General features: G+C 43.4%; 2 protein-coding genes across 16 annotated transcripts in view; both read left to right on the forward strand.

Moving 5' to 3' along the window:
* The window catches only part of LOC117753909 (leucine-rich repeat-containing protein 30-like), a 10,689-nt gene extending 9,154 nt beyond the window's left edge, over positions 1-1,535 (forward strand). Inside the window, exon 9 of the transcript XR_004612323.1 lies at positions 1,522-1,535. The gene's annotated coding sequence lies outside the window, so the exon portion shown is untranslated. The remainder of the gene's footprint in view (positions 1-1,521) is intronic.
* The window catches only part of LOC117753902 (receptor-type tyrosine-protein phosphatase mu-like), a 96,664-nt gene continuing 87,113 nt past the window's right edge, over positions 450-10,000 (forward strand). For all 15 annotated transcript variants that reach the window (XM_034572403.1, XM_034572404.1, XM_034572405.1 and 12 more), the window contains exon 1: positions 450-735. In XM_034572403.1, the coding sequence (XP_034428294.1) occupies positions 648-735 (88 nt within the window). In that variant the 5' untranslated portion in view covers positions 450-647. The remainder of the gene's footprint in view (positions 736-10,000) is intronic.

Raw genomic sequence — 10,000 nt, forward strand, 5'->3', positions numbered from 1 at the left:
AATAAAACAAATAAAACAACAGTAAAGTCGAACATGAAAGAAAATGAAGAATACAAAGTAAAACATGAGGAAGGATAGAAACAAACATTTCAAATAGAAATAACTCAAACATCATTTCTGAAGTTTAAACTGCTTTCAATGTTAATAAATCTTTTTTCAAAATAAATATGCTTTTAAAAAGTAAAAAACATTTTTTTTAAATAATAAAAAAAATAAAACTGAACCCCCTCCACCCCCCTCTTTCTCCCGGTCCCTCCTAAAGTCTCTCGCCCCCTGTGACGTCACAGCAGCTCTGTGAACGGACTGCTCTCTCTCTCTCTCTCTCTCTCTCTCTCTCTCTCTCTCTCTCTCTCTCTCTGTCTCTCTCTCTCTCTCTCTCTCTCTCTCTCTCTCTCTCTCTCTCTCTCAAACAGAGGAAAAAGAAAGGAGAGAGAAACGACTCAGTTACTGTCTGTGTCGCTTTTCCTCTCTGTGTCTGTGTGTCTGTCTGTCTGCGTCAGAGCGACAGACAGGAGGACGGGAGGAGGAGAAGAAGAAGAAACAGAAGAAGAAGAAGGAGAAGAAGAAGAAGAAGAAGAAGAAGTAAAAGGAGGAGAAGAAGAAGAAGAGTTGTCCCCTCCCTCGCTCCGGAGGGTCTCGGTGTGAACATGGAGCGAACTGGAACTTTCCTGCTGTGCGCGTGCGTCTCTGTGCTTTCACTTGGACTAACGGGCACGCGCGCGGACACCTTCAAAGGTAAGAGACCTGGTTAATGGGGGGGGGGTTACTGTGGGGAAGTTTCAGCGGACTCCCCCCCTCCACACACACACACACACACACACACACACACACACACACACAAACTTTGAACCAGATCCGAGAATGCGCGTGCACGAGAAGCTGCTGGTTCAGACTGTTGAAGTTCATCAGAGATTGATCAATAATATCGATCAGATGTGATCACGTGTTCACTGCTGCAAGGAACCAATAGAAGCAATAGAACCAATAGAAGCAACAGAAGCAATAGAAGCAATAGAAGCAATAGAAGCAATAGAAGCAATAGAAGCAGGAACAATCCTGGTTCTTGAGGTGAATTCCTGTTGAATCTGAAATCAGACTCATTCCCCAGTGGAGCTGAACCTCAGCATCTATTGATCTGATCGACCGGTGTCGGTATCATGAGTCAGATCTTCTTTATTGATCTGATCTCCAGAAGCTTTGAACGTCTCCACTGCTGCAGAGTCGAGCTCCATCATCGTTCATGTGGTGAATTCACTCAGACGTGTTGATGAAAATCGAAATGATTCGTAATCGTAAAGCTTCATTTTGATCAGTAGAACAGAATCGATGGTCTTTATTTGAAGCCGTTCTTCAGTCTGACGTGTTGAAGTCAGATTAAATCAGTGTGTGACCGATCAGAGAGAAAGAAAAACGTCTTCATCAGAAGTCTGACTGATTCAAAATTGATCAATGTTATTGATCACATGTCCAGATGTGGTAGTTTGAACATCTCTGCTGCTGCAGAGTAGAACTCAACAATAGAATCAATAGAATCAGAGATCAGGAACAATCATGGTGAACGTAGTTTTGACTTTATCTTCAGATCAGACATGTTGAAGTCATTTTGAAATCTGACTGAATTAAAATCTAATTCCATCATCAACATGAAGAACCGTGTTTGTTCTAAAGCTCTTTGTGACGTTCTCCTCAGAACCCGAGGTAAAGACCGCTGCTCTCCGGTTTCTCACTCTACTCATATTGAATATATCACATGTTCAACACTGAACATCACTGGACCCTGAACACACATGACGAGTGTGAAGATAGATTCTGGGAATATGAGACAGATTATTGATTATTGATCACAGTTGCAGCAGCTGGTTTGTAAACGTTTCCATGTTCTCGTGTCCAGATTTTTCTTCTGCAGCTCAAACACACACACACACACAGCTGCACCTACTGTGTGTGTGTGTGTGTGTGTGTGTGTGTGTGTGTGTGTGTGTGTGTGTGTGTGTGTGTGTGTGTGTGTGTGTGTGTGTGTGTCTGTGTGTGTGTTTGTATGTGTGTGTGTGTGTGTGTGTGTGTGTCTGTGTGTGTGTGTGTGTGTGTGTACTGCAGTAGTGCTGTGGGTTTGCTGGTGGGTTCAGGTTCTTCGGACAGTTTCCTCTAAAGCTGCTTCAGACTGAGCTCCTCAGTTCTCTGGATCTTCTCTGGAGGATCAGTTGTCTTCTCCTCCTGAGCTCCTGTATAAAGTGTAGATCCAGGAGCAGTGTGAACACAGCAGAGGATCCTCCACTGAGTGAGTGGGGGGGGGGGGGGGGGGGGGGGGGGAGCTTCTAACATGGGACACAAACATGAAGAAACTAAAACAAACCTCTGGTGAAGAAGTGCTGACACACACGATGAAGACACAGACGAAGATGTGAAGAGAGTTTGTGGTGATCAGAGCTGAAGGTGTCAGGTGATGTCAACATGATCACATGACCTCTGCAGCAGAGGTCACACGTCACTTCCTGTCTCTGTCTGCTGCACCCGGCTGCCCCCCCTCTCTGTGTGAACGAGTCTGTGCAGAGGAGGGACGTCGCGATACCAAAACTTTAGTAGTCGATACCATGAAATGTCCACGATTCGTGATACGCAATTTGATACCACAGCAAAAAACAAAACACTAAATCCGATTGACTTCAACACACTCTCCTTTATATAAATATTTGAACATACAAAAAACATCAGTGGCTGCGAAGCCTTTAAGTTATAAATAAAAGAAAAGACTATTAAAATACATGAAGGAAAATGATGAGTTTTCAGTTATCAGGTTTAATTCAATGACTAAAAGAGCAGAGGCTGCACACACACACACACACACACACACACACACACACACACACTCACTAACACACACTCACACACTCACACACACACACACACACACACACACTCACTAACACACACTCACACACACCTTTTATATTCGGGGTTAGGGTTTTTGCGTAAAAACCAACGATGACGTCACAGTTAAACTTTACCTGAAGCTGCTACCACGTGAGTGGCTGAATGGATAATTAGCAGGTGTACCGGTGTTCAGCTTTTATTTTGAAAGGACAGGAGTCGATCACAATCATTTCAGCTGCTTTTAATTTGAAAGTGTGAATCAGTACGTTTTAGACTTTGTGTGCAGCCTCAGGGGACGTTTGATTTGTCCTCCTGCTTGTCCCTCTCTGCTGCACATATGGACGGCTGTGGGGGAACAGTGTGTGTGTGTGTGTGTGTGTGTGTGTGTGTGTGTGTGTGTGTGTGTGTGTGTGTGTGTGTGTGTGTGTGTGTGTGTGTGTGTGTGTGTGTGTGTGTGTGTGAAGCAGCAGAGAATGAAATTAAACTCTCAGTGGTCTGAGCCGCCACGCCCTGATAACGGCGGTGATGGAGCGAGGCTAATGAGTGTGCTCGGTGGTCGGGGGACGATGTTCAGGTTGTTGGTCAGTTGTTCCAGTGTTTTTACACACACACACACACACACACACACACACACACACACACACACACACACACACACACACACACACTTGAAGCACCGGTTTGAAGCGAGGCTGATGGTGAACAGTGTTTTATACAGCGTGTCCTCGGGCGTGCACGTCCAGTGCGTCTACAGGGGTCAGAGTTCAACAAGTTACAAAGCTCCACCTCGAACGTTTTCACTGCATTAAAATAAACGTTCAGAGTCTTCATGAAACATGGAAACAGAAACATATTTCCTTTGATCTATTTTAAAGTTGGAATAAAGAAACATTGGGACTTTCAGTGGAATCATCCTTTAAAGAGACGGAAACATGAGACCAAGAGAAACGTCTGTAATTATAGAAGTACTGTTAACTCAGCACACACACACACTGTAACACACACACACACACACACACACTGTAACACACACTGTAACACACACACACACAGACTCAGGAGGAAAAGGTAAAGTCCTGAATCAGCGACAGTCCTGAACCTGGACACAGGTCATCAGGGAGTGTGTGTGTGTGTTACAGTGTGTGTGTGTGTAACAGTGTGTGTGTCTTATAGTGTGTGTGTGTGTGTTCAGGTCCAGTCAGCTCTTTGTTCTGTCTCGTCAGGATTTTAATGAAGCTCACAGATTAAACACACACTGAAGTCAGGTGTGTGTGTCTGTATGTGTGTGTGTCTTCAGTGAGTTAATTATCTCTCCTCAAACCTCAGAGACTTCCTTCTTTCCTTCCTTCTTTACTTCCTTCTTTACTTCCTTCTTTACTTCCTTCTTTTCCTTCCTTCTTTCCTTCCTTCTTTACTTCCTTCTTTAATTCCTTCTTTACTTCCTTCTTTACTTCCTTCTTTTCCTTCCTTCTTTTCCTTCCTTCTTTCCTTCCTTCTTTCCTTCCTTCTTTACTTCCTTCTTTTCCTTCCTTCTTTCCTTCCTTCTTTCCTTCCTTCTTTACTTCCTTCTTTACTTCCTTCTTTTCCTTCCTTCTTTCCTTCCTTCTTTACTTCCTTCTTTAATTCCTTCTTTACTTCCTTCTTTACTTCCTTCTTTTCCTTCCTTCTTTTCCTTCCTTCTTTCCTTCCTTCTTTCCTTCCTTCTTTACTTCCTTCTTTTCCTTCCTTCTTTTCCTTCCTTCTTTCCTTCCTTCTTTACTTCCTTCTTTAATTCCTTCTTTAATTCCTTCTTTACTTCCTTCTCTCAGTTCAGGTTTTCAGTCTAAATGTTTTTTCTCGTGAAACGTCTTCTGTGTGTGTGTGTGTGTGTGTGTTGTGTTACTGTGTGTGTGTGTGTGTGTGTGTGTGTGTGTGTGTGTGTGTGTGTGTGTGTGTGTGTGTGTGTGTGTGTGTGTGTGTGTGTGTGAAGGCGATCATATGACTTTCTGTTCTCAGGCAGCTTCTTAAACCAATTTAGACTTTTGGCTGCTAAATACACACACACACACACACACACACACACAGACACACACACACACACACACATACATACACACACACACACACACACACGCACGCACACACGCACAGACAGACAGACAGACAGACAGACAGACAGACAGACAGACAGACAGACAGACAGACAGACAGACAGACAGACAGACAGGCACGCACGCACGCACACACACACACACACACACACACACAGACACACACACACACACACAGACAGACAGACAGACAGACAGACAGACAGACAGACAGACAGACAGACAGACAGACACACACACACACACACACAGCACCTTGTGGTTACACGTTGTGGTTTTGGACATAACCCTTTAAACCTGGTCCCCACAAAAATAAAATCATTTTTAAAATCAAATTAGTAGAACGTCCGTATGACCAAATTATATAAATATTAAAATGTTTATATAAACAAATATAGTGACTACTTTTTAAATTACATTTCTTGGACCTGGATCTTCCTCTGTGGTGTTTTTTTTTTTTAACGGAACATATTTTCTTCTTCTTTTCTTTAATGTAAATTTTTTGTGACGTGATGAGACCTTGACGTGCGTCTGTATCTCTGACCTCTTCTTCTTCTCTCTCCATCTTTGACCTTATTTATGTCGCAGAAACAAAACCATGAATAAAACATGCAGCTAATCTGCTGCTGAATTTACTCTCTGCGTTTATGATTCCGGCGCTCGTTCTTCACGCTCACCTCCCGCCGGCACGCTCATGCTTCATGTTTGTATTTCAGTAATTTAAAAAATGCATAAATCTTTGTTGCTTTAATCTCCAACAAATCCACATCAGAGCGTTGAATTATCTGCAGCAGCAGAAGGAGGAAAGTTCCAGGACTTCCTCTGTGTTTGTGGTCGGTCCGGGTTGGATTAACGCCGCTGGAGAAAAGATCCCCGGCGGGCTGAGACTCTGCGATCGGCCCGGTGGCCTCTGGGATTAACGCGCTGCCTTCAGACGCTGCGCCTGCAAACTCAGCGGGGATTAAAGAGGCCGGATTAAGATCCTTTTGTTTAACCTGAGAGATGAGATGAAGCTGGAGGAGGATTGTGTTTGTGAGAGCTGAGATGCACATCTACTCACCACACACACACACACACACACACACACACACACACACACACACACACACACACACACACACAAAATCAATCCTGTTTCAGAAACTGTAACAAAAGCAAATCTGAACTCATTGATCCAACTGAAAACTCTTCAAAATGTTTGTTTCAGTCATTTTTAAAACCAACTTTATCACAGGTCACGTCCACCACCTACACAACAGATGTGAACAACACACATCGTACAGCAGATGTAACAAACATCGCCCCCTGCAGTCGCAAGGTTGAACACGTGACGTTTCTCCTCTGGTGAAAAGCTAACGAGTGATTTGTTGTCGTTCAAAATTAAAACACTGCTTTGTGTAAAGTCGACAAACAGTCGTAACTTTGTTCATATCTTTGTTACTTTGTCGTCTACGATGTAGAACACAAACTTGTCCACTCACCTCTTCCTCTCCACTCAGGACAGCTTCACTTGCTCTTGTCCTCCATTTTCGTAGCAAAACAACGTAACATTACTGACTTGAAGGTCAACCTGATAGTGAGCGCCCTCTGCTGGATCACTAAAATACATTTTTCCTCATGTTTGAATTTGAAATAAAAAGTTACAGCTTCTTCTCACATAAAGGCGTCATGTGACCGTCGTCACGGTAACCGAGTGTCTCCCTGACAGCGCGTGGTTTGTTGATCAAAGTGAGACGTTGATGTTCAGATTAACCAAATTATTTCTGCAACATCAGCAAAAGACTGTGTGTGTGTGTGTGTGTGTGTGTGTGTGTGTGTGTGTGTGTGTGTGTGTGTGTGTGTGTGTGTGTGTGTGTGTGTGTGTGTGTGTGTGTGTGTGTGTGTGTTTAATCCCTGTCCAGAGATATCAGTGTGATTAGTGTTGTGGCCCAAATCTCAGATCATATTCACAGGATTATTCTTTGAAGATGTGTGTGTGTGTAATGAGACAGGGATTAGTGTGTGTGTGTGTGTGTGTGTGTGTGTGTGTGTGTGTGTGTGTGTGTGTGTGTGTGTGTGATCAGTACTATTTGCCAGAGTTGCAAACTTAAACACTTGTTTAACACACAAACATGATGGATTTCTATACCGGTGAGGACCCTGATTCCTTCTGACTGTGTGAAGTGCTGTGTGTCACTGTGTTGTGTTCTTCAATTGAAGTGTTGTGTAGTTTCATTCTCTTTGTTTTTATCTGTGTTGTGTTCAAGAGCTGTGACATCACATTAATATTGTACCTGTCTGTCTGTGTCTACCTGTCTTTCTGCTCAGTGAACTGAGACCTAATGACAAATATTCAATTGTGATTTTGATATTTTTCCTTCTTTATCTTTATAACAATCTGAAAACACACACACACACACACACACACACACACACTCATTTATTAGCTGCGTATGAATATTTACTGTAGTAATTTAGGTTAAATAGCAGCTTCTGGGCCTGAAGTCCCTGAAGGTTTTAATGACTGTGTGTGTGTTTAAATATTCATTGTGTCTCGAGCTCTCTGCTGCTGAGCTGTGCTGAAATCAGAAGTTCACAGTTTTTAGGTGTTTTACTAAAACATCGACCAATCAGAGTCTAGTTCTCCCACTTTACTGCTGCTGTCATCAGAACAGGTCCGGGACCAGTTAGTCCAGTTACACCAGTTGGTCCAGGACAGTTGGTTCAAGATATTTAGTCTCGGACATTTAGCAGGACGGGTATTGAAGTGAACCAGTAGGTTTAAAATGATCTTTGAGTTCAGTGGAACCAGGTTCCACAGAGAGGAACCTGGTTCTATAGAGAACATGTAGAGGCTCTTCAGAGGTTCACTCAGACAGTGTCGCTGTGTTTGGGTTCTAAGACGTATGAAGTCTTTAAAAACGTAGATTATAGTTTGAATGTTTCTTTATTTATAACAAAGCTCAGGGACAGTGTCGGCCGCTGCCTTCACTGGCGTCTGTAAAGTGCAGCGCTGCTGGCAGCTGAGCGCACTCAGTGTGTGACGCCCTCCTGTTCTCTGAGACGTCTTTGTACCGAGGACGACTTTCTGGGTCACTGTGTGTGTGCTAATGTGTGAGTGTCCTCGAGCGGCTGCAGACTCTTAATATGCCACAAGACCCTGATTAATGATTGGTTGAATGTGTGTCAGATCGTAACCGCGGGAAACCAAGAATCACCTGTGGGACTGGTCGAGGTTAAGAGGGGTTAAAGACACGTAGAGAGAGAGAGGGTCAGTTATTATATTATATAAGCTGATAATTTCTGATCGTCCAGAATTAAAACCTGATTATACATCGCCTCCCATGAAGACAACAACAAAACAGGACAAGAATACATGTGAACAACTCGTCTCCACTTCCTCCAGATGTGAAGCTAAAATGTCTTGGATACAGACGCTGCCATCTTGTGGTGATGACGTCATTTTCAGTCAGAGTCTGTGCAGAAGTGATCGATGAGCCGTGGTGTCGAGGTCCCGCCCACACACGCTTTCAACCAATCCTGAGTCAGTCTCAGCTGTCAATCAGAGACGTGAACACGTGAACAAACATCAGTGAACTAAGAACGACCTAAAATGACAGAAACATCTTTGATAAACATTTATTTAACGTCTGTTTAGATTTTTGTGTTTGGTCCATGTCCCATCTGCTAACATGGAGCAGGAGGGTTTATGACCATCGTCCGATGTGTGTGTTCTTGTACTTAAACCTTTTTATTCCTCACTTCTTCAGTGAGCTGTTTGAGGGCTCAGACTTTTAGAGTTAGAATCAGGGTTTAGTTGTGGTGGTTAAGGTTAAGGTAAGGGGCTAAGGAATGTATTATGTCAATGAGTGTCCTCTCTAAGATAGAAGTACAAACACGAGTGTGTATGTGTGTGCGGGGGTCTGAGTGCCCCCCCCAGGCGTGTCTCCGAGCACAGTTGCATTAGTGGTCGAGCGCCATAAGGAAGCTGCAGGCAGGAGAGAGCGCAGTGCAGAAAACACAAAGTGGTTTTAAAGTTTCAGTTTCTCTCTTTGAGTCAATTATTTAAATTTAGTTTAATTAATCTCATCATTTTGTCTCATTTGATGAAAATGTTATATTTTGTTATATTTTTTCATTTCAATAAACGTTCGATTTTTCCTCCATTTGTCTCGAATGTGAAACAATCGTTCTTCCGGGGTCACATGACTCCGTGATGCAGTTCAGCTGAACGCACTGATTTCTTCTTCTTCTTCTTTATTTTGGCGGTCGAGACGCTGAGGCTGAACCTTTTCTTCACGTGTGATGTTATGATGCTTATTCAACTTTGGTGTTTATGTTGGTGCGTAAATAACCATGAATATTTTTTTTTATATATATTTTTTGGGGGCTTTTTATCGCCTTTAATGGATAGGGCAGAGAGTAAGCTGTGAAGGGGGGGGCAGAGAGAGAGTGGGGGAGGACATGCATAAATGGCCACGGGTCGGAATCGAACAATAACCATGAACCTCGGCAACAACGTGCAACAACATCTCTTTTCTTGAATCGTCCAGAATGCAACAGGAGAGCGAGGAGAGAGAGGGAATCCGTTCACTCAGAGATTTAAACAAATCTGTGTCCCTGCAAAGTTTGGTAGAAAAGACGAATCAGTCACCTGAGCTCTTCATCCTCCTCATCCTCATCATCTTCATCTTCATCCTCATCCTCATCATCTTCATCCTCATCCTCATCCTCATCATCTTCATCTTCATCTTCATCTTCATCATCCTCATCCTCATCCTCATCGCTTTCCTTGTGGACTTGTCTTTGTCTTCAGTTACATTGTATTAACTTGTATCTCTCTGTGTTACTGTGTGTTACTTTGTGTAGTGTTACTGTTTGTGTGTGTCTGTGTGTTACTGAGCGTAGTGATCTATAGTGTTGTGTTTTGTGTCCTGGGGTAGTAAACCTTTTCATCCTCTGTCAGACTGACCCCCCCCCCCCCCTCTGCTGGAGGTGAGACATGACCTTCAGTGTGTGTGTGTGAGTGTGTGTGTGTGTGTGTGTGTGTGTGTGTGGGT

The sequence above is a fragment of the Hippoglossus hippoglossus genome, chromosome 20, assembly GCF_009819705.1.
Source record: "Hippoglossus hippoglossus isolate fHipHip1 chromosome 20, fHipHip1.pri, whole genome shotgun sequence".
Lineage (NCBI taxonomy): Eukaryota > Metazoa > Chordata > Actinopteri > Pleuronectiformes > Pleuronectidae > Hippoglossus > Hippoglossus hippoglossus.